The sequence below is a fragment of the Caretta caretta genome, chromosome 20, assembly GCF_965140235.1.
Source record: "Caretta caretta isolate rCarCar2 chromosome 20, rCarCar1.hap1, whole genome shotgun sequence".
Taxonomy (NCBI): domain Eukaryota; kingdom Metazoa; phylum Chordata; order Testudines; family Cheloniidae; genus Caretta; species Caretta caretta.
In genome coordinates, this window is record NC_134225.1 from 6,729,101 (window position 1) to 6,753,076 (window position 23,976).

The 23,976-nt window shown below is 62.7% G+C and overlaps 1 protein-coding gene across 2 annotated transcripts; it reads left to right on the plus strand.

Annotated features, from left to right (window-relative positions):
* Positions 1-1,656: 1,656 nt before the first annotated feature.
* ITGB7 (integrin subunit beta 7) lies at positions 1,657-22,762 on the plus strand. 2 transcript variants are annotated; one of them, XM_075121576.1, is made up of 16 exons: positions 1,657-1,811; positions 7,210-7,294; positions 8,237-8,310; positions 12,617-12,818; positions 13,700-13,870; positions 14,597-14,838; positions 15,390-15,545; positions 17,490-17,585; positions 17,671-17,760; positions 18,199-18,339; positions 18,949-19,142; positions 19,748-19,965; positions 20,227-20,443; positions 20,748-20,956; positions 21,258-21,418; positions 21,896-22,762. In XM_075121576.1, the coding sequence occupies exons 2-16, from the start codon at positions 7,213-7,215 to the stop codon at positions 21,959-21,961; spliced, it is 2,319 nt and encodes a 772-aa protein (XP_074977677.1). In that variant the 5' UTR covers positions 1,657-1,811; positions 7,210-7,212; the 3' UTR covers positions 21,962-22,762. The 2 variants fall into 2 exon arrangements, with proteins under 2 accessions (XP_074977677.1, XP_048690720.2); XM_048834763.2 differs by having other exon boundaries at positions 1,658-1,811; positions 15,387-15,545.
* Positions 22,763-23,976: the final 1,214 nt, after the last annotated feature.

The following is a 23,976-nucleotide window of genomic DNA, read 5'->3' on the forward strand; positions in this document are numbered from 1 at the left end:
CAGCACCCCCTACAGAGACCCCCCACCACTCCCTGCAGCATGGGACCCCCGACTGAGCCCCCCCAGCCCATCTCCTCCTACTGAACCCCCCCCCCCGCTCCCTGCAGCATGGGACCCCCGACTGAGCCCCCCCAGCCCATCTCCTCCTACTGAACCCCCCCCCCGCTCCCTGCAGCATGGGATCCCCGACTGAGCCCCCCCAGCCCAGCTCCTCCTACTGAACCCCCCCCCGCTCCCTGCAGCATGGGATCCCCGACTGAGCCCCCCAGCACAGCACCCCCTACCGAGACCCCCCCCGCTCCCTGCAGCATGGGATCCCCGATTGAGCCCCCCCAACCCAGCTCCCCCTACTGAACTTTCCCCCCCGCTCCCTGCAGCCAGGGACCCCCGACTGAGCCCCCCAGCCCAGCTCCCCCTACTGAATCCCCCTGTTCCCTGCAGCATGGGACCCCCTACTGAGCCCCCCCAGCCCAGCTCCCCCTACTGAGCCCCCCACTCCCTGTAGCATGGGACCCCCGACTGAGCCCCCCAGCCCAGCACCCCCTACTGAGCCTTCCCTCCCCCCCCCTCAGCATGGTATCCCCTACTGAGCCCCCCAGCCCAGCACCCCGTAGCGCTGTGCTGGGGCATTGGGGGCCAGCACAAACTGCGAGGAGACAGCGCACCCTGCTGAGCCCATCCCCTGCTCCCTGGGATTTCCGGGGCGTCTCTCACCCATGTACTGACCAGGCCCCACCCTGCCTGGCCTGTGAGTGGTGACAGATCTTAGTCCGGGGGGGCAGGAGGGGCAGGGTGCAGAGCCCCTTCCCCCCCCATGCGGGGTGCAGCCTCCCGTGTCCCTCCCAGCTGGCTCCATTCCTGCAGCCTGGAGGGGGGTTCATGTATCTCTCCAAGCTGGGGGTGGGGGCGGGGGGGATGCAGGCACGGCTGGGGGTGGGGGGGCTGCTGCAGGAGGCAGTTAAAGCTGAAAAAACCCTCTGTGGCCACAGGGGCGGGAAGTTTTCTAAGAGCCAGAAACCAGCACAATGGGGGGGGGGGGCGGTTCACTCAGCCTGAGCAGCTGCGACCTGCCCAGCCCCACACCTCCATGCTCTGCCCACATCCACAGCCTCCCTGCCCCCCCAGTCCTGCTCACAGCCCCCACCACGGCCATGCACATGCCCCACTTACACATACGTGCAGCCCGCTACAGACACGGTCACGCCTGCCCCCTCCTGCATACATACAGCCCCCCTCCCCCAGACGCTTGTACATGTCTGACCCATGCTCAGTGTCCCCCTCTAGTGGCTGGGCCACAGAAGAGTTTCATGGACTGCTATTGCCTTACTGGTGCCCCACAGAAGGTTTCGCTTCTGAACCCAGAGGCTGTGAGGTCAGGACCCCGGGGTGTCACGGCCTGACCATGGGCATCTCAGTCCTGACTACTGGCCCAGCCCTGGGCTTCCCTCCCAGCCCTGCCGACACCCCTCAGTCCTGCCCGATAGCCCCCCCCCCCACTGGCCCAGCCCTGGGAACGCCCCTGTATCTCCTTTCAATCTTCACACGGCTCTTTCCTTCTCTCCCCCAGCCCCCTGTGCTTCCCCACCCAGCCCCCATGGCACCCTCCCCCTTGCTCTCCCCCCCCAAACCATTTCCACTGCACTGCACGGCTTTGGTTTCCTATCACAAAAGATTCATGCAAATTGCAGCCAGTGCACAGCTGCCTTTGAAGGAGGAAGGACTGTGGCTAGTGCAGCTACACAGCGCCCCACGGCTGGCCGGTCCCCAGGAGACGTTGGGATCCCCCTTTCCCGGGGGCTCCATTCAAGCCGGTGAGTGCCCTTGTTTGCTATCCCACTGCTGGAACCAACAGCCTGGGTGCTGGGGGGTCTGAGCTGTGAGTGTTGACCCAAACAGCTGTCCGGGGCTGGGCGGGTCAGGGGCCGCAGCGGGGTGGGGGTGGCGTGACACTGATCTGTGTCCAGTGGCCCAGATCTGACAGCCTGGCTCAGGGGGAATGTAGGGAAACTGACACAGCGGCTAGACTCTCCCAACGGGACTGCTCACTGACCCCTCAGGTAGTGGCTACTCCTGCCCTGAACAAGGTGGGTTCTGAACCCCGGCACTTTCCATCCCGCCCAGTGTCATGGTGCATATGCCCCGTACTGATAAAATTCTCCCCTTTGCAAACATTCTTCCTTTTACATCTTGTTAAATGTTCCCTTGCGCTTATACTGTGAGAGCATGAGAGGTGAACACCCGATCCACAGCCTCTTTCTTCCCGAGAACGAATCTAGCTTTCTCTTTTTGTATCTTCTATCTGTTTCTACCTTCCTTTCTCTATCAATCCATCCCAATATACACCATTTCTTTCTTTCTTTCTTTCTTTCTTTCTTTCTTTCTTTCTTTCTTTCTTTGTAATGTACTCATCTCCTTAGTATCCAGGGCCCCATCTGTGCTGCTTTGCACACACAGCTGGGATCGCTGCCCCCCACTACCCCAGGCCGGAGAGGGGTGTGTCTCTGCCGGCCAGGCCAGAGCCATCCCCCACTTCTCGGGTTATGAGACACAGCACTTGTCCACGGGGCAGGGGTCTCCACCCAGCTCTGTGCTCTGCAACGGGAGTCAGCCGTTGCACCTGGCATCAGAAAGTCGCGAGGCTGCAGCTGGGCTGGGGTGGCTGCACCTGGGGTCTGGGAGCTGAATCCCACGGGATGAAGGCTGCGCCGTAGATTCCAAGGCCCACTGAGATAGACTAGCCTGACTCCACAGCACAGGCCTGGGACATCACGCCAGCCAGCCCTGCATCCCCCCGATCCCCGGGGGCTGAGCTAGAGCCAGGGCTGTAGAGCGTTGGACCAAAATCAGCCTCAGCTCCCCCTCAGTCTGAGCCTGCTAAATCCTCTCCACTTTGCCCCAGGGGTGGAGTGATATTTCCCCACTGTGGGCAAGGAGCCCGATCTGCCTCCAGCCAGCTCCATGCTCTGTCCATTCACTGTCGGGGTTCGCACAGCTGTACCAAACCCTGTCTTACCCGGGTGTGGTGCAGGATGCTGTGAGGTCCCAGGGCAGACAGATCCCCATGCAATGGGGATATAGAACCTGTGTGATCCAAAGGCTTTGATCCCACCCCTGCCCCGGCACTGCCATGCTCTGAGGCCCATAAAAAGGTGACCAGCAACGGGCTTTTAGCTTCTTGATGTTGAATGTGCAAGGTCTGGGGAGGGGTCTGTGAGAGCCAGAATTGGCCTTGCTGTTTGTTTGTATGTTAGAAAGTTCAATTTTTTTCTCCCCTGGGAAACGCTAAGGAAGACTAGGGAGCTGGTGGACAGATGGGCTCAGACACTGACTGCAGATGCTGAGAGGGGGAGAGATTTGTATTCGGTTTGTTTAAAACCCTTAGCCGTTTTTTCGCCCCTATGAAACTCCAGCACCCAATGAACTCTGTGGAGAAAAGCGTTCTTTGTTAAATTTGAGGTTTCTCAGCCTTCAGGTCCCGGCTAGCCAATTCACACCCCAGAGACCCCCGGCCCCAGGAGCAGAAAGCTGTGATGCTCATTTCAAGCTGGTCTGGTGTAAATTCGAAGCAATTCCATTATTTCCAGGCTAGTCTGGGTGGGAACACTTGTACCCAAACCGACCTGAGCTGAGGTCAGGAACAAACTGCCTTTCACTCCACCAGCTTTAGCTGCTCTGATTCCGAAGGGGAGTGCTCACACCCCGAAATGGCAGAGTTGCTTTGGATTTGCCCTTTTTGCTGCCAAGCCTGTGTGTGGATCGGCCCTGAGGCCCAGGGGGAATCAGTTCAAACCTTTATTCTTTCATGGAAAAATTCGGGCAATGTCCCACGTTGGTGAACGCTCCTATGGACGTCTGGCAGAGGGCTGTGCCAGGCGACAGACCTTTGTGTCGTGCCCTAGGGTGCGGTTTGGGTGTTGTACCCCACTGGGGAGTGGGATATCTGACCCCCATCCCATGCCCGAGCCGCAGATGGGTTGTTGCAGCCTCTAACCAGTGAGTTTTGGGTCTTTCACTCCCTCTGGAGCATCTTGTCTTTTAGCTCTGGTCATCCCCGGTTCAGTGCCTGGTGGGTTGGGCCAGGGGCTCTCAGCAGGGTTGGAAATTCGTTCCCCTAAAGCCAGGGGCCCTTTCCCAGGGCGTTGCTGACCTCTGTGTCACGCTGTGGGCTGGAGCATCGAGGATGTTGTTTGTCACTGAGTTTTTGTTATTTCCGATTTGTAGACTTACGGGAGCCCTGGCTCCCAGCTTCCCGCCCCTCCCCCGCTCTAACTGATTGGACCCCACCCCCTCCCAGAGCTAGGGATGGAATCCAGGGGTCCTGATTCCCAGCGCTAACTCCCTACACCCCACTCCCCTCCCAGAGCTAGGAAGAGAACCCGGGAGTCCTGACTTCTCCAGCTCCCGCCCCACTCTAATTCTCTAGACCCCACCTCCCTCCCAGAGCTAAGAAGAGAACCCAGGAGTCCTGACTCCCAGGTCCCCCTGCTCTAACTGATTGGACTCCACCCCAAAGCCAGGGATGGAACCCAGGGCTCCTGACTCCCAGCTCTAACTCCCTACACCTCACTCTCCTCTGCAAGCTGGGAAAGGAACCCAGAAGTCCTGACTCCCAGACCCCCGCTCTATCCACTAGACCCCACTTCCCTTCCATCTCCTCCTAGAAGTTTGGTGCTCATGGGAACAGAACCAGCCCCAGGGGCCGGCTGGTTGTAAAGGGGAAGTGCCGCTCTGCAGCCGAGGAACTAGCAATGAGCTAAATGGTGCCGCAAGAGCTTTGCTGGGGACCAAAGGCTGGTGGGGGAGTCAATCCTGGGCCCGACGGGCTGCTGTCATGGCCTGGTTAAATGCGAACAGTGCAACCCCATGCCCTTTAACCCAGGCAAATGCCAGGCAAGGTGGACGCCCAGGTGACTGCCTCCAGGGCATGGGCTCTGTCTGGGGATGCTGTGCCCCCAAGAAGGATTTAGGGGCCATTGTAGATAATCGCCCCAGTGTGAGAGCTCCCAGCATGACACCGTGGCCGGAAGGGTCAGTGCGGTCCCTAGGCGTTGAAGGGGACTGGTAGGCAAACGTAGGGACGCGCTCGCACCTCTGCGCCCGGCGCTGTACTGGAATCCTGAGGCCAATGCCAGGCGCTACGCTGCCGGGGGTGTAGCGAGTTCAAAACACAGATCCAGGGGCTGACAAAGAAGCCTTTTGATGAGGGGCTGAATGGGAGAGAAGGCTGAGAGGGAGCTGAGCTGTGTGTCTGGTACTGACACACCGCAGAGAGGGCTGAGGGCTGGAGGCTTCTCTCCACCTCGCTGCCAAAGGAAGCTGCCTTTTAAAACCAGGCTGGGGCATGTTCGTTTAAGAGGTCGGCTCTCAAAATGAGCTGGGGGCAGTTCTCTGGCCCAGGCTACGGGCGCTCAGATTAGCGGATCGCAACAGCCCCGTCTGCCCTTGGAATCGCTGAATCTGTAAGATCCAGTTGCTAGCAGCTGCAGTTGCAATAAGATGCAATTTCCTAGCTGGGAGGGGCTGGGTGTCAGGACTCCTGGGTTCTAGTCTCAGCTCTGCAAGGGGAGTGGTGTCCGGTGATTAGAGCAGCAGGGGGCAGGGCTGAGTGTCAGGACTCCTGGGTTCTATTCCCAGCTTGGCCTTGGACGCATTCTGCATCTGCGAAATCAATCACCTTCCTGTTCCTTGCCTGTGCGTCCTTAGGAGAGGGTGGGAGGCTGGGTTCATTCGTGTCTAGCTCCAAATCCCCACCGGCTAGAGGGGGAAACTGAGGCACAGAGCAGGGCCACGCCCGGTGAGTCAGCGGCGGAGTTAGGAACAGAACCCAGGAGTCCTGGGTCTAGTCATGTGCTCTGACCACCTGCTTCCGCTCTGCCGTGATCGCGTGTGGAGGGAAAGTTGGGCGAAACCTGTGCTAACCACAGCTCCTGCCTCTGACAGGCACCTGGCGTGGGGGGAGCAGGGGGAGACTCTGGGCAGGGCTGTGCCTGCGGCCCGGCTCTGGGCCGCCTCTGCTCATATCCCTTAGGTGGAAAGGAAGCATCAAAAACTCGGGGGCGCGGGGGGAGGCCTGGGCTGATGTGGTCACACAGTGCACGGGGAGAGGGCATGTGTGGGAATCTCCAGGGCGGTGTGTAGCTGGGCAGGCGGGGGCATGGGTTTGAGCCAGTGTCCTCACTGCAGCAGAAGCGGTGGGGTTTGTGTGTGTCAGCTCCTGTCCCCACAGCCCCCCCAGGGTGACCCCAAGCAGCTCCCTGGAGGTGAAAGCCCCTGGGCCCCGTCTGCACTGGGACGGCTCCCTCCCAGGCCAAACGCCACGGCTACTGCTGCAGGGACGCCAGAGTGTGTGTGTGAAGGGTGTGTGTGCGAGAGGCCTGGGTGCACGTGTAGAGTGTGTGTCTGGGTGTGTGTGAGTGAGTGTTTGTTTTGTCCTGGTGTGTGAAGGGTGTGTGAGTGAGGGGGCCTGGGTGCACGTGTAGCTTGTGTGTGTGTGTGTGTGTGTGTTTGTGTCTCTGGGTGTGTACAGGGTGTGTGTGTGAGAGGCCTGGGTGCACATGTAATGTGTGTGTGTGTGTCTGCAGGGCGGGTGTGTGAGGGGCCTGGGTGCACATGTAATGTGTGTGTGTGTGTATGCAGGGCGGGTGTGTGAGGCGCCTGGCTGAACACATAGTGTGTGTGCAGTGCATGTGTCCTGCTGTCTGCAGGGCAGGTGTGTGAGGGGCCTGGATACATGTGTGTGTGTCTGGGCGTGCTGTAGGGAGGAGGCCATTTACCACACTGCATCCTCTGTCCCTCCCTCCATCTGCATCAATACAGGGTTGAGAGAGATTTTCCATCGTTCCTGGGGTGTGGGGGGGGAAGAGGGGGCAGGGGGGAGAGGTTCTCCAGTATTCCCAGTGTGAGGAGGGGGGGTTTCCCTGTTGTTCCCTGTGGGAGCTGCCCAGAGCTGAGCCCCTCTATGGATTGGGCCCCATCCTGGAGCTGCCTGGCCCCAGGGAGTGGTCTAGGAATCCAGACAGTGTGTGTGTGGTGGGGGGAGAAGTGAAACTCCCCAGGCCAGGGTGGGGGGCCAGGCCGTGCCCCCCGCTCAGCACTTTCACTTCCCCATGGCAGGGAGGCCTGGCTCTGGGCAGGAGACACCTCTGCCTGCAGCGGGGAGGGCGGGCAGACAGCTGCCCCCCACCCCTAACCATCTCCCCTCTCTGCCAGACCATGAGGGGCACCGGGCTGGTGGCGGGGCTGGGCCTCCTGCTGGTGCTGGCGATGGGGCAGGAAGAGAAGGCGCTGGAAACAGGTAAGGAGAGGAGATGGGGGTGTCGGGGTGGGGGGCATGGGGCAGCATGTTGCTGGAGGCAGAGGGATGGCGGGGGGGGGGGGGCACGGCAGGAGACTTGTCTCTGGTTTGTCTGGGCCCTGCAGCGGGTGAGACGCCTGTGGGTGCTGGGGAAGGGACTGGGGGTGTCACTCAATCCAGGGGCAGCGTGTGGGGAGCCCTGGCCTGTGTCCATTTTGGGGCCCCATCGGTGAGGTCAGGGAGAAGCCTCTGGCTGAGTGGAACCCACCCACTGCCCCGCCCCCCCGGGGTAGCCCAGTATAGCCCCCCAATCCTTGCCCAGCCCTGCCTTGTATCCCAGCCTGTCCCCTGCTCACCCGCCCAGCCCTGTCCTCCAAGCCTCCCCGCCAGCTTTGTGCTGCCCCCTAGCCTGCCCCTCAGCTCTGCCCCCCACAGCCGTCCCCCAGCATGGCCCAGGACACTAGTCCAACCTGGCCTCACTCCTAGTCAAGGCTTTTGCCATGGCAGGGTTGCTCTCCTGAGTGCCCGGCTGCTGGGCAATGCATGTCTGGGGAATGGGAGTGATGGGAGGCGGGCTGGGGGCTGTAGGTCACGGGCTCTGAGCAGTGGGGGATGCGCAGGGGGGGGCTGTGTGGTGGGGGACAGGGTCAACACAGTGGAGGTGAGGGTTGTATGGTTGGGGGGCTGTACAGTCGTGGGTGGCTGTGCGGTGGGGAGTGGGGTCTCCCCAGTGGGGGGGGTTGTATGGTTGGGGGGCTGTGCGGTGGGGAGGGAGTATCCCCAGTGGGGGGGGTTGTATGGTTGGGGGGCTGTACAGTCGTGGGTGGCTGTGCGGTGGGGAGGGAGTATCCCCAGTGGGGGGGTTGTATGGTTGGGAGGGCTGCGGGCTGCGCTGTACGTTGCGGTCGGGGTCACTCGGACGGTATCCCTGGTTCCCTGCAGGCTCCTGCTGGCCCCGCGCCTCCTGCCGCGACTGCATCCGCTCCCAGCCCAGCTGCGCCTGGTGCAAAGCGCTGGTAAGTGCCCATGGGCACTGGGGGGAGGGAACACACGCGAAGGGATCCCCCCCAGCTGAGAGCAGAGCCGGCTTATTGAGCAGCCCCACGGCCCCCAGGGAGCCCAGCTGGGGCCAGGGGCTGGGCCAGGGCAGGAAGGATCCTGCTGCCCTTGGGGGCCCTGGGATGTTCTGAGCTGCAGTTGGCGGGGTCTCCTGCTCTCCTCCCACGGTACCTTCTCTCTGGGGGGCTCCTCTCCCCTCCCATCCACCCCACTCTGAGCCCCAGACCCACTCCCCCTTGGCCTGAGGTCCACCAACTCCAGAACAAAAAGAAAAGGAGGACTTGTGGCACCTTAGAGACTAACCAATTTATTTGAGCATGAGCTTTCGTGAGCTACAGCTCACTTCATCAGATGCATACCGTGGAAACTGCAGCAGACTTTATATACACACAGAGAATATGAAACAATACCTCCTCCCACCCCACTGTCCTGCTGGTAATAGTTTATCTAAAGTGATCATCAAGTTGGGCCATTTCCAGCACAAATCCAGGTTTTCTCGCCCTCCAACCCCCCCCACAAATTCGGTATGCCCCTCTGCCATTTACATTGGTCAAACTGGACAGTCTCTACGTAAAAGAATAAATGGACACAAATCAGATGTCAAGAATTATAACATTCATAAACCAGTCGGAGAACACTTCAATCTCTGGTCACGCAATCACAGACATGAAGGTCGCTATCTTAAAACAAAAAAACTTCAAATCCAGACTCCAGCGAGAAACTGCTGAATTGGAATTCATTTGCAAATTGAATACTATTAATTTAGGCTTAAATAGAGACTGGGAGTGGCTAAATCATTATGCAAGGTAGCCTATTTCCCCTTATTTTTTCCTAACCCCCCCCCCCCCCGGATGTTCTGGTGTAACTTGGATTTAAACTTTGAGAGTGGTCAGTTTGGATGAGCTATTGCCAGCAGGAAAGTGAGTTTGTGTGTGTATGGAGGTGAGGGGGGGGTGAGAAGGCCTGGATTTGTGCTGGGGGTGGCCCACCTTGATTATCATGCGCATTGTGGGGAGAGTGGTCACTTTGGATGAGCTATTGCCAGCGGGATAGTGAGTTTGTGTGTGTGGTTTTTGGGAGGGGGGTGGGGGGGTGAGAGAACCTGGATTTGTGCAGGAAATGGCCCAACTTGATTATCATGCACATTGTGTGGAGAGTTGTCACTTTGGATGGGCTATCACCAGCAGGAGAGTGAATTTGTGTCGGGGGGGGGGGGGGGGGGGGGGGGGGCGAGAAAACCTGGATTTGTGCTGGAAATGGCTCAACTTGATGATCACTTTAGATAAGCTATTACCAGCAGGACAGTGGGGTGGGAGGAGGTATTGTTCTATGATCTCTGTGTGTATATAAAGTCTGCTACAGTTTCCACAGTATGCATCCGATGAAGTGAGCTGTAGCTCACGAAAGCTCATGCTCAAATAAATTGGTTAGTCTCTAAGGTGCCACAAGTACTCCTTTTCTTTTTGCGAATACAGACTAACACGGCTGTTACTCTGAAACTCCAGAACAGGGACCCCAGGATGCTGCCAGCCCCACTCGTCTGCCGCAGCCGGACGCCACGACCCCCTGAGCCTGGAGAACAGCCCCCAGCTCCACCAGTGCCCCTCAGCCCTGACCCACAGCCCTCTGCTGTCCCCGCCCTGGGCTCCCCCCACACCTAGCTACGCTGGTGCCCCTCAGCCCTGACCCACAGCCCTCTGCTGTCCCCGCCCTGGGCTCCCCCCACACCTAGCTACGCCGGTGCCCCTCAATCCCGCCCTCCGCCCGCTGCTGTCCCAGCTCTGGGCTCGCCCCACACCTAGCTACGCTGGTGACCCTCAATCCCCCCCCCCGCCCCCTGCTGTCCCAGCCCTGGGCTCCCCCCACACCTAGCTACGCTGGCGCCCCTCAATCCCCCCCCCGCCCCCTGCTGTCCCAGCCCTGGGCTCCCCCCACACCTAGCTACGCTGGCGCCCCTCAATCCCCCCCCCGCCCCCTGCTGTCCCCGCCCTGGGCTCCCCCCACACCTAGCTACGCTGGCAACCCTCAATCCCCCCCCCCCCCCCCGCCGCCCTCTGCTGTCCCCGCCCTGGGCTCCCCCCACACCTAGCTACGCTGGCGCCCCTCAATCCCCCCCCCCGCCCCCTGCTGTCCCCGCCCTGGGCTCCCCCCACACCTAGCTACGCTGGCAACCCTCAATCCCCCCCCGCCGCCCTCTGCTGTCCCCGCCCTGGGCTCCCCCCACACCTAGCTATGCTGGTGCCCCTCAATCCCGCCCTCCGCCCGCTGCTGTCCCAGCCCTGGGCTCGCCCCACACCTAGCTACGCTGGCGCCCCTCAATCCCCCCCCGCTGCCCCCTGCTGTCCCAGCCCTGGGCTCCCCCCACACCTAGCTACGCCGGCGCCCCTCAATCCCCCTCCCCCCCGCCGCCCCCTGCTGTCCCAGCCCTGGGCTCGGGCTGTCAGACAGAAGTGACTTCTCATCCCAGCCGCGGCCTCTGATTCACCCTCGACCTTTTCCTGTTCTTCCTCTGGCTTCTCACGAACTTGGTGTTTGTGAAAATAACACAGTGAGTCAGGCCGACTCGCCTCTCCCCCACCCCCAGCTCTGCCGGTGCCCCTCAATCCCGACCCGCAGCCCCCTGCTAGCCCGGCCCTGGCCCTATCTGGAGCAGGCACCTGTTAGTGCCGTGGGCTTTGGGGCTCGTACAGGGGGCCTGGAGCTGGATCCCCAACATCCCCCTCTCTGGGCGCCCCCCTCCCATGCAGCCAGAGCATTACCCCGAGTGCCGGGGAGCCGTGCAGTCTGTGTCCAGCTGCCTCGGCCCCCCCAGGCACGATGGGTAGGACCCCCCCATGCGGAAATCCTCTCTGATGCGTTATCCCAGCCGGGGGGGGTCCCAGCTGGCGTGTGACAGCAGCTCACCACATCCTGCCACCCAGCACGGCAGGAAGCCTGGGGAGGCGGGGTGGGGTGGGGGAATCTCCGAGCATGAGGGGGTCGTGTAACTTAACAGCACCGTCCCCATCTCTCACCCCTTCCGGCTGAGGGGCTCAAGGTGCAGCACAGACAGGGGCCCGGGGGGAGAGTGTGCGTGGGGGGAGGGAGGAAACTGAGGCACGGGGGGGGGCATGACTTGATGAGGCCCACACAGTGACGGTGGCAGAACTGGGAAAAGAGCCCAGGAGTCCTGCCTCCCAAGGCCCTATTGTGGTTGTTCGGTTTGGTGCCGCTCTGTCCTGCAGAGAAACCGGCGGCTTTGCCCTCTCGGGAGCTCGTGCCATGGGGTCTGGCCAGCGGGTGGGGGGTGGTGGAGCACAGATCCCTGGGGGACCCTCTGCCTCTGGCACAGACAACCATGGGCACCAGCCACTGGGCCAAGCAGACCAAGCCCTTCCCTCCCCTCCGGGCATGGCTGGGCTGAGTGGAGGAGCTGCTGGCGAGGATGGGAATGGGGGACTGCCCCAGCAGTGCCAGATGTCCCCCGCCTTGCCTGCCAGCTCCACTTGCAGGGGGCTGCACATATTTGCCAGCCTTGAGAGGGGGCAGCGTGAAACCCCAGTGGTCCCGCCCTGGTGTGGGGCAGCAGGAACAGCTCCCAGTCACCCCCCCTGCCCGCTACGCCCATGCCTCCCAGCCATGCAGCTGGGCTGTGCACCAGTGTAACTGCTTGGAGAGATGGGTCAGTGCAACAGAGAGGATAAAAGACCTACTACCAGTGCTGGCCGAGGGAGCGCTCCCATAGCTCACGGGGCCGAGGAATGTGCGTTGGGAATGGAAGGATGGGGGCATCCAGTCCAGCTGTGTCAGTGGGGGCGGTCTGCAAAGGGCTTGGGGGGGCACGATGGTGAAAGCCCCCCAACCCCCAGACATCCCATCCCCCACTGCTAATGCTGTGGTTTGTCACCTACAGCAACAGGAAACCATCAGTGAGAAACAGATAAGATAAACGCCACCAGCAGCACGTCTCGCACATCCCGGGGTGGGGGGGAAGGGGGCAGCCAGCAGTGGGGGGTCTCCTGATAGCACCCTATCCCTAGGGGCTTGGAACGGACCACAGGGAGTGCCCCCTTCTGGGGCAAAGCGGTAGGGGGGTGCCCCCGCTGCTCTGCTAGTGGGCCTCAGAGTGGGCGAGGGAGCTGGGCTTGCCCAGCAGGTGCCCTGGGTGGTGCTGGTCAATGGGGAGAGACCTCGGGGGGGCAGCGTGTTGGGGGGAACAGAATTGGGGGGAGGTGCCTCCCGGCTGCTCAGGCTTGTGGGCTGAACCCCCCCTCCCCGCTCCAGAACTTCACCAAGGCGGGCGAGTCGGACGCCACGCGTTGCGCCACGCGGGGGGAGCTGCTCCACCGCGGCTGTGCCCTGAAGGAGGTGGTCGAGCCCCGGAGCCGGCACCAAGTCCTGGAGGACGCGCCCCTGAGCGACAGCGCCGAGCAGGAGACGGTGACCCAGCTGGCACCCCAAAAGATCGCCCTGTGGCTCCGACCCGGTGGGTCCCACTGGAGGGGGGAGGCTTGTGGTTAGAACTGGGCCCCATGCCAGGCTGGGGGGAAGAGCGGTGCTGGGGCCCAGCTGTGGAGCTGGGTCTTCTCTGGCCTCCCAAATCCCCTGCCTGGGGCTGCTGATGCCTGGCTCGCCAGCCCATGTCGGTCACGTGTCTCTGCCAGCACCATGGATCAGCCCTTTGCTGGGGTCCCAGGGGTTTGTGCACCCAGGCCACGAGGTGCTTCTGAGAGACAGGGGATGTGTGCCTAGAAATACAAGCACTGGGGAGATAGTGATGAGACAGAGGGATGTGGGATGGATGGATAGATCGCGGGGGTGGATGGACAGGTATGTATGGAGCTGGGTGGGGAGACAGAGGGGTATGTATGGGGGTGGGTGGATGAGTGAGTAGGTGGATGAAGGGGGCTGGGTGGGTGACCAGAGAGGTGGGTGGGTAGATGGGTTGGTGGATGGGAATGGAGTATACATTGCTGGATAGAGTGGTATGTAGGGGGATGGATGGATGGAGGGGGTTATGGGTAGATAGAGGTGTGGGGTGGCTGGATGGGTGGAGGATTGGGTTGGTGGATAGAGTGTTGGAGGAGTGGGGCAGATGGATAGGTGGAAGGATGGAGGGGTTGGGGGGATGGATGGAGGGGTGGATGGGTAGGTGGATGGATGAGGAGGAGGTGGTAGGTAGGTGGATGGCTGGTGGGGGATGGATAGGTGAGGGGATGGGTAGGGGGTGGGAGGTAGGAGGATGGGGGGATGAAGGAGTGGGGGATGGATGGAGGGTGGATGAAGGGTCTCCCCACAAGCCCCTGGCCTTGCAGCGTGATTCCCTGCTGAGCTGGGTCCTTGGCTTCCACCCCCCGCCCTTCCCAGGAGAGCAGCATAGCTTCTCGGTGCGGTTCAAGCGGGCCGAGGGCTACCCCGTGGACGTCTACTACCTCATGGACCTGTCCTACTCCATGAAGGACGACCTGGAGAACATCAAGAAGCTCGGCAATGACCTGCTGGCCGCTCTCAGGAACGTCACCAAGTCAGTGAAGATTGGTATGAGGCAGCACCCCACAGTGGGGCGATGCCCCCCTGTTCTCCTCGTGCTCCACTCCCCAGGCCCCCATGGGGTGATGCGCCCCCATTCTCCTCATGCTCCACCCCCCAACTCCTCGAAGGGCGATGCCCCCCCACTCTCCTCATGCTCTGCCCCCAACCCCTGTGGGGCAATGCCCCCACTGCCCACTCTGCTCATGCTCCACCCCCACCCCCATGGGGTGATGCCCCCCCACTCTCCTCATGCTCTGCTCCCCCCATGGGGTGATGTCACCCTGCTCTCCTCAGACTCTGCCTCCCCCACCCCCTGTGGGGTGGTGCCCCCCCCCTTCCTCACGCTTTGCTCCCCCACCATGATGCACAGATGGAGCCATGAGCTGTGGGAACCTGGCCCCCTCCCTGGCCCCATAGTCAGAGCTCCATGGGGCTGGAGGGCAGCTGTGGGAGAAGTCAGGGCAGATGGTACAGGGCGGGGGATGGTGGGTCTAATGGTTAGAGCGGAGGGGGCTGGGAACCCAGACTCCTACATACATACATACCCTTCCTGGTTCTGAGAGGGGAGTCTAGTGATTAGAGCAGGTAGGGGCTGGGAGCCCGGACTCCTGGGTTCCATACCTCACCCTAGGAGGGGAGGAGGAGGACTGGGGTCCATCCGGCACAGGTGGGGTCCCCCTGTGGTGACTGTGGGGCCAGCATCTGAACCCGGCACCGCCTCTGCCCCGCCAGGCTTTGGCTCCTTTGTGGACAAGACGGTCCTGCCCTACGTCAGCACGGTGCCTGCCAAGCTGCAGAACCCCTGCCCCGACCGCTACGAGCAGTGTGACTCGCCCGTCAGCTTCCGCCACGTGCTGCCGCTCACCGACAACGCCAGTGAGTTCGAGAGCCGCGTGAGCCAGCAGCGCATCTCGGGCAACCTGGACTCGCCCGAGGGCGGCTTCGATGCCATCATGCAGGTGGCCGTGTGTGAGGTGAGCCGCCGGGGGCAGTAGCCACGGGCTCTGGGTGGCGTGGGGCGTGGGAGTCCGGCTGTTGGGCATTCCCTGCCTTTTCGTTGGCTCCCAGTATGTGCACGGCTGTGTGAGTGCGCAAGTGTGCAAATGGGTGTGTACATGCACATCGCTGCCAGGGAGTGTGTGTGTGTCTGGGTGTGCACGCGCACACACAGGTGTGTACGTGTGCATGGATGCCAGGGTGTGTATTAGTGTTGGTGTGTGCGTGGCTGGGTGTGATTGGCTCTGTGTGTGCTCAAAGGGTGTGACTGTGCACGTGGGGGGGGGTGCACGCACGGGTTATATGAGCACAAGGGCACCTGTGCACGTAGGAGTGTGTGCATAGCTGTGGGAGGGCACGTGCTCACCCGTCCATGTGTGGGCACAAGGGTGTGCATTGCTGCAAGGCGTGTGAACAAAAGTGCATGCATGTGCCCACGGGTCTGGGTCGATGTAGGGGGTGCGCAGGCTGGAGGCACCAGTGGGAGGCCATTGTACCTGCTCACCCCCCACCCCCGCCCCACCAGAAGCAGATTGGCTGGCGGAACGTGACGCGCTTGCTGGTCTTCACGTCAGATGACGTCTTCCACACGGCAGGGGATGGCAAGCTGGGTGGCATCTACCTCCCGAATGACAACCAGTGCCACCTCGACACTGACGGACTCTACAGCAAGAGCCACATCTACGTAGGTTTCCCCCCACCCCGTTCGGTGCCCCTCGGGGGGCAATGGGGCCGGTCCCTGCAGCACCCTGCACCCAGCTGGGGGAGGCTGGGACGAGGACGGGGGCAGTGAGCATGCCCTGTAAAAGCGAGGGGTGCAGCCGGAGTCCAGGAACGGCTGCCCGGATGCCAGGGTTCTATGCCTGGGTCTGGGAAGGGAGTGTCGTCTTGTGGTTTCAGCAGTGGAATCTAGGCTGCCTCTTACTACACCCGGAATGACCTTAGCCTTTTTCGCAGCTGACTCATATTCAGTTCGTGATCCCTGCTAACCACCACATTCTTTTTCAGCACTGACTCCCCAACCCGGCTGCAGTCATGCGTTTGATTTTTCCTTCCTAAGCAAAGTACTTTGCACTTGTCTTTACTAAATTTCAGCTTGTTGATTTCAGACCCGGTCTCCCATGTGTCCGGGTCATTTTGAATTCTAATCCTGTCCTCCAAAGTGCTTGCAACCTAGGGTGACCACATAGCAAGTGTAAGAAATCAGGACGGGGGTGGGGGGCAATAGGTGCCTATATAAGAAAAAAAACCCCAAATCGGGACTGTCCCTATAAAATCGGGACACCTGGTCATCCTATTGCAACCCCTCCCAGCTTGGTGTCATCTGCAAATGTTACATGCCGCTACTCCACTCCATTAGCCAAGGCACTAGTGAAAATATTGAGTAATACTGGACCCAGGACTTACCCCTGCAGGACTGCCCCCGCCCAGCCCCCAGCTCTGCCCTCCCTGTTTGAGAGCGAACCCTCCATAGCTTCTGTTTGAGGACGGGCTTTCAACCGCTTGTGCACCCACCTTATTGTAATTTCACGGAGACCGCCAGCTCCCTAGTTTGCATTTGAGACTGTGTGAGAAGCCGTATGAAAACCAAGCTACGGCGCTTTGACAGCTTCCCCCATCCGCTAGACCAGCAGCTCTGTCAAAGGAGGAAATGAGGTGGATTTGTTCTTGATAGACCCGTGCTGGCTATTTCTTATCCCCTAGTCAGAGGTGGGCAAACTGCGGCCCGCGGGACCGTCCTGCCTGGCCCCTGAGCTCCCGGCTGGGGAGGCTAGCTCCCAGCCCCTCCCTCGCTGTCCCCCTTCCCCGCAGCCTTAGCGCGCCATGCCACCAGCACTCTGGCCTGCCGCTCCTGCTGGGCAATGCGGGCAGTGTGGCTGGCTCCGGCTGGGCGGTGGGGCTGCGAGCTCCTGCTGCTCTGAGCAGCATGGTAAGGGAGTGGGGGGGTTGGATAAGGGGCAGAGGGTCCCGGGCGGGGAGCAGGGGGCGGTTGGATGGGGCGGAGGTTCTGGAGTGGGCAGGCAGGGGATGGGGAACAGGCCGCATTGGATAGGCGTGGGAATCCCGGGGGTGGGCTGTGAGCGGGTGGGGGCATGGATAGGGGTTGGGGCAGTCAGGGGACAGGGAGCAGGGGGGGTTGGATGGGTCGGGGGGTTCTGAGGGGGGCAGTCTGGGGGCGGGGGCCAGGCTGTTTGGGGAGGCACAGTCTTCTCTACCCAGCCCTCCATACTGTTTCTCAACGTCGATGTGGCCCTCGGGCCAAAAAGTTTGCCCACCCCTGCCCTAGCTGCTTACAGATCGCTTGTTTAATAATTGAGTCCAGCAGCTTTCCAGGGGTTGAAGTTAGGCTGGCTGGGCTGGAATTCCCCGGGGTCTTTGTTGCCCTGTTCAAAGCCCAGCGCTATGTGTGCCCTTCTCCAGGTATCTCACTCGGCCTCCATGACCTCTCCGAGTTAATCGCGATGGGTTCTGAGTGCGCCAGCTAATTCCTCAGGCCCTGCCGACCCTGGGTTCTGTTCCTGTGCTGGGAGGGGTCAGAGCCCGGACTCCTGGGTTCGACTCCTGCTTGGATGCCACCCTGGGCTGGCAGTGCTGTGTGGTGACAGGTGGGCGCTGCCTCTCGTTGCAGGATTACCCCTCGGTCGGGCACTTGGCCCAGGTGCTCTCAGCCTCTAACATCCAGCCCATCTTTGCTGTCACTGGCTCCACGCTGCCCGTGTACCAGGTGAGGGCGGGGGTGGGCCGGGGGCGGAGCTGGGGGAGGCGGAGGGGGGGGCTCACTCACTCACCCGGCCTCTACCCCGCTCCAGGAGCTGAGCAGGCTGATCCCCAAGTCGGTGGTGGGGGAGCTGAAGGAGGATTCCAGCAACGTGGTGCAGCTCATCTCTGACGCCTACAATGTGAGAGGGAGGGGCAGCTCAGGGGGAGGGGATGATGGCATGTAATGGGGGTGGGGCTGAGGGTTTTGAGGGATCCTTGAAGGCCCCCCCCGGCCCCAGCACCCAGCATATACCTGCAGGGCGCCCTCTGGCCTGGGCACCCCATGCAGGGTCTCCTTGGCACTAGTGGGGGAGGTGGAGGGGCTGGGTGGGGGTGTTGCCTAGTGGTCAGAGCAGTGGGGCCTGGGAACCAGGGGGGCGGGTGGAGGGGCTGACTACCCAGCCAGATGGCTGGGGACTTGGAGGGGCTGGGTGGGTGGTAGGAGCTGGGGTGGGCGTGGAGCTGGCTGGAAGCTGGTGGGGCAGGCAGGGTGGGTGAGCCAAGGAGGGTCCCTGCAGCCTGAGGACCCCCCTGCTCCCGCGGCTCCTGGACGGCTCCCTGTGCCCCTCTCCCCCCAGAGCCTGTCGTCCACGGTGAACCTGGAGCACTTCCAGCTCCCGCCCGGTGTGAGCGTGGCCTACGAGTCACACTGCGAGGATGCCACCCGCTCCCTCGGGGGCCACAGTGGGGTCTGCTCTGGCGTTCGCATCAACCAGCTGGTGAGCCCCCCCCTTCACCCCACACCGAGCCCTGCTGGGCTCTGGGGACCCCAGGCTGAGCTGCCCCTATGGCCTGGCTCCTCTCCCCGTCTCTGACACCCTGGGGTGGGGGAGGGCAACCCAGCCCAGGCCCTCAGTTGGGCCACCAGGCTTGGAGGCTGGGGTCGTCCTGGGCAGTGTTAGGACAGCCTGACCCACTGAGGGGGAGGGGGGGCTGGGTAGCTTGTCCCAGTGGGGAGAGAGGACAGGCCAGCTCAGTGGGGGGAGGGGGGCTAGGGGAGACAGGTGAGGGGAGGGGGCAGGCTCGCTCGGGGGTGGGGGGAAGCTGGGGGCCCGCTGAGGAGAGGGGGCAGGCTCGCTCCTGGGGTGGGAAGCTGGGGACCTGGTGAGGGGAGGGGGCAGGCTAGCTCAGTGGGGGGAGGGGAGCCCGGTGAGGGGAGGGGCAGGCTGGCTGGGCGGGGGAGAGGGCGGCAGGCTGGCTCAGTGGGGGGAAGAGGGCTGGGGGCGGGGACAGGCCAGCTCAGTGGGGCATGGGGGGGGGGTATCTACTCTAGGCCTCGTGGCCGGGGGTGTGTGTTTACCCCTCCCCCACATGCCCGTCTCCCCCAGGTGAATTTCACGGTGACGGTGCAGGCCGACACCTGCCTGGAGGGTCCGCACACCTTCGCGCTGCGGGTGCTGGGCTTCCCCGAGGAGGTGCACGTGGAGCTGCAGACACTGTGTGAGTGCCCCTGCAGCCAGCCGGAGCCCCACGCCACCCACTGCAGCGGGGGCCACGGCACCCTCACCTGCGGAGTCTGCAGGTAAAGCCCTGCCCAGACGCTGGGGGGGTGGGGGGGTGCAGATTGGGGCAGGGGGAACAGACTGCTCAGCAGGATGGGGTTGGGAGTCTGGCCTAGTGTGGGGCTGGTCGTGGCCTGGGCTGCAGGGAGTCGGGGGGCATCCCTGCTGAGCGGGGAGGGGCACTGGAGGCAGCCCAGAAGACGGGGGGGGGGTAGGAGGGGGCAGCTAGGCTGTGCGTGTGTGTTGGTGGGGCTGCAGGCCTCTTGGCCCAGTGGCTTGGAGGGGGGGTAAGAAGAGGGGGGGTAGGAGGGGGCAGCTAGGCTGTGCGTGTGTGTTGGTGGGGCTGCAGGCCTCTTGGCCCAGTGGCTTGGGGGGGGGTAAGAAGGGGGGGGTAGGAGGGGGCAGCTAGGCTGTGCGTGTGTGTTGGTGGGGCTGCAGGCCTCTTGGCCCAGTGGCTTGGAGGGGGGGTAAGAAGAGGGGGGGGTAGGAGGGGGCAGCTAGGCTGTGCGTGTGTGTTGGTGGGGCTGCAGGCCTCTTGGCCCAGTGGCTTGGAGGGGGGGTAAGAAGCCCCCCCCCGACATGTTCCCCTGACCGCCTCTGGCCCGCCTCCCCCACCGCCTTGCAGCTGCAGCCCTGACCGCGTGGGCCCGCTGTGTGAGTGCAGGCTGGCGGATGCCGCGTACCTGCAGGAGGGGTGCCGGGGCCGGAACGGCACGGGCCTCCTGTGCGACGGGAAGGGGCAGTGCGTGTGCGGGCAGTGCCAGTGTAACAGCAACGTGCGAGGGCAGCACTGCGAGTGCGACGACACCAGCTGCGAGCGGCGCAACGGGCAGCTCTGTGCAGGTGAGGGTGGCGGGGCCGGGCGGGGCCGGGCGGGGGGCCTGGTTGCCGGGGCTGCCGGGCTTGGGGAGGCCAGAGCTCCGATGGGCTGGGCAGGCCCTGGGCAGCTGCTGCCTCGCCCAGTGGGAGAATGGAGGGGGGGAGGGTGGCTGGTGGGTTTTGTGCAAGGCGAAGGAGGAATAGAGAGAGGGGCCGGGTTGGCTCCCAGACCGGAGCGGGTGCTCGCCCAGGCTGACGGCACCCTGCCCCCGTCCCTCCCCGCAGGCCGGGGTCGGTGCCAGTGTGGGAGTTGCCTGTGCGACCAGGGCTACGCGGGCAGCGCGTGCGACTGCAGCCTGGACACCAGCGCGTGCCTGCAGGACGGCGTGGAGTGCAGCGGGCACGGACGCTGCCTCTGCAACAAGTGCGAGTGCCAGACGGGCTACTTCGGCCGGCTCTGCAGCCGGTGCCCGGGCTGCCAGACGCCCTGCGAGGAGCACCGGTGAGAAGCGGGCAAAGGGCGAGGTCAGGACGGAAACTCAGCACCGCCCACCCCAAGTGCCCAGGGTGGCAGCCTAAGGCCAGGGGAGAGGGCCGGGTGGGGTGGGTCAGGCTGGCGGGGGCGGGGGCAGCGAGTGGTGGCAGGGGGCTGGGGGGGTGGCTCAGGACAGTGTATTTGTGTGTGTGGGGGGGGAACAGGACGGACAGTGGGAGGGGCCGGCTGGGGATGGTGGACAGGGCAATGCAGGCAGGGGGGACCCTGGAGGGGCCAGCTGACTGCAGCTGTCTCTCTGGGAGCCCTGCAGGGACTGCGCCGACTGCAAGGCCTTCGGGACGGGCCCGCTGAGCCAGAACTGCAGCACCGCCTGCAACCACACCACGGCCACGGTGCTGCCCGAACCCGCTGTGAGCGAGCAGTGGTGCAAGGAGAAGACGGAGGACGGGCGGATCCTGCTCTTCCTGATCGAGGGCACGGACGGGGGCACAGTTCGCCTCACGGTGAAAGCCAAGGACGGTGCGTGCTTGGCCAGGGGGAGGCAGGGACGATGAGCACCAGTTGGGGTTGGGTGGGGGCTTGGGTAGAGGGGGTGACATGGGGCAGGCTAGGGGCTGGGGCACTATGCCCCAGGAAGGGTGAGCAGCAGGGAGAGAGGGGGCCCAGTGTGGGCCAGAAAGGGGGAGACCAAGCAGTCGGTGGGGGGACAGCGAAAACAGGGAGGCGGGATGCAGCTGTGCGGGCTGCCGGGGGGGGTGGCGGGGGTGCGGCGCGGCTGCAGGCTTCACTCAGGCCGGTGCTCTTCCTCCCCTCCTTGCAGCTGTTGCTGACCAGACCGCCATGATCGTGCTGGGTTTGGTCTTGGGCATCGTGGTCATCGGGCTGCTGATCATCATCGCCTACCGCATCTCCGTGGAGGTCCTGGACCGGCGGGAGTACATGCGCTTCGAGAAGGAGCGGGAGCAGGCCAGGGGGAATGAGGTCAGGGCCCCACCCCTGCTGTCGGCGGCCCCTTCCCTCCCAGCTCAGGCCTTCCCCCTTGCCTGGCCCGTTCAGCCCTTGGCCACTGCCAGTTACTGTTACAGGGCCTGTCAGAGGAAGTGGCCTGAGGCCTGGGACCAGATGGGAGCCTGCGAGCTCCCTCACGCCACGGCCATCCAGTCCCAGCCCCCAGGCTGAACTGGACGGGTTCCCCGGGTCCGATGGCTCCCTACCTCCTTCCCCATGGGCTGCAGCCCGTATGCCCTGTGTCACGTGCCCCAGTGGGTGAGGACGTTCCAGCACCTGGCCCAGTCTCCTCCTCTCCGGGCCAGGCCCCCAGGTGGATCCGGCTCATCAGCCCCAGATGCAAAGCAGGGCAGCTACTTGTCCTAGGTCAGCGGGAACAGACCCCCGGTTCCCTGAGGCCACCCCACTCCTGCCTCCCCTTTGATTCCAGCAACCTCTCTGCCCTCACAGGTCAACAACCCGCTGTACCAGAGTGCCACCACCACGGTCATCAACCCCAGGTACAACGAGGACTGAGGCATCACGGATGGCCAGCCACCAATGGCATGGGCCCCCAGATGCCACGCTACGGCAGCCACCCCGAGCTTGACTGGGCCTCTCCTGGAAGGGAAGGTGCAGGCAGAGGGCCTGCTGCTCGGTGGAATCTCACACGGCTACCCGCTGCCAAACAGGCTGCCAGGTGCCCCCACTTGTCACTGGAGGAACAGGGTGCGGCCCTGGCTCCATTCTGGGGCCCGTCCCAGCCCGAGGCCTCCCTGCTTTAATAGCCCTACCCTGCCCTCCCCTTGCAGCGCTAAGCCCCTGCCCCGAGCCTGCTGCTTCTCTGCCCCCTGCAGTGCGTCCGTCAGCGACCCCCAGCACCCAGAGAGCAGGAGCTGCTGTCCACGCCCAGCAGAAGAGCTCTGGGGTCAGTGACTAGCAGGAAGGGCCGGGCTACGGAGAGCCAAAGCCCTGCTTTTGGGGGCTTCTCTCATTTAACGGGGAGCACTGTAGGGCAGAGCCAAGCCAGGGGAAACTCATGGCCAACCGTGGGGGGGGGTAATTGGAGCAGGGCTCTTCAGCACCAGAAGGAAAGCAGCAGGCGTAATCCCTCCTGCCAGCCGGGATCAGGAGCACCAAGCCAGTAAAACCCCACTGTGAACCGGGTGCTTAACAACTACTGAGAGCCAGAATAAACCTAGGGAGCCTCTCCCTCTTTATCTCCTCCAGCACCCTCGGGGCTCTCAAATAATCCCCCCCCCAGACGAGGAACTGCCTCCCCCACTTCGCTGAGTGAATACAGAGAGGAATAAAGGGCTGGGGCAGCAGCCAGCTCAGCTCTTGCGTGATGTTTTATTGTGCGCTGCCACTGACAAAGAGTTTCCTCGCAGGCACCGGGGCTGGGAAGATACAGTGACCGGGGCAAAATACAGACAGGCTGGGGGAAATTTGCATTGGGCCCAGGTGTAGAGCAGGTCAAGCCTCTCTCTCCCCTACACTACTAACTGCAGCCAATGTTTTCACACACAAAAACTCAGTCAGGGCGAAGTGTGTGTGTGGGGAGGAGGAACACTCGCTCCCCTTCTCACTAAGTAGCGGTTTGTCAGTGGTCGCAAGGAGGTGTGTGTGCGGGGGGTCACACTTGAGAATCAGCCGCTCACACTCTTACACCCCATGTGTACGAGGCAACCAGCCTGCCTCTCTCCAGGCCCCTGCCCTGTGCTCTCACCGGCTGTCCATCTCTTGCGCCTGCAGTGACCACCCCTTCCCCTAAGCACAGGTGCAGGGACTGAACCCAGCCCTGGTGACTCAAGCACAGAGGTGGGCAAATTACAGCCCGTGGCCCACATCTGGCCCATAGGACCATCCTGACCAGTCCTTGAGCTCCCGGCTGGGGAGGCCAGCCCCCTCCCCTGCAGCCTCAGCTCACCACGCCGCCAGTGCTCTGGGTGGAGGGGCTGAGCTCCTGCCAGGCTCTGGCCAGGTGGCACAGCTGCCAGTCCTGGTGCTCTGAGCAGCACGCTATGGGGGCAGAGGGGTTGGATAAGGGGCAGAGGGTCCCAGGGGGTGGTTGGCTAGACGTGGGAGTCCTGGGGGGCCCATCAGGGGACAGGGATCCCAGGAGGGGGCAAAGGAGCAGAGGGGATTGGATGGGTCAGGATTCTGAGGGGGGCAGGCTTCCCTACCTGGCCCTCCATACGTTTCAGAACCCTGCTGTGGCCCTCAGGCCAAAAAGTTTGCCTGCCCCTGCTCTAGCAGCAGAAGCCTTTATGCTTGAAGCTAAACGTTCAGGCCCACTGGCTTAAGGGCAGTAGTGGAAAAACCTCTCTCCCTGGGCTAGGAGGGGGAGAAAAGGCCCCTGCTGGGTTAGCACCAGGTAAACTGGTATCTATATGTAGCTAATGGGGCCCTAGGGTTGAAATGAACAGGTGTGGGATTGTTCCCAGCCCTAGAGAAGCCAAGAGGACATAGTGGGGGTGAGGGCAGGGGCAGGTGCCCAAGTGGGGTTTGGTGATAAGAGAGTCTGGGAGGAGGTTCTGTATATTTCCTCA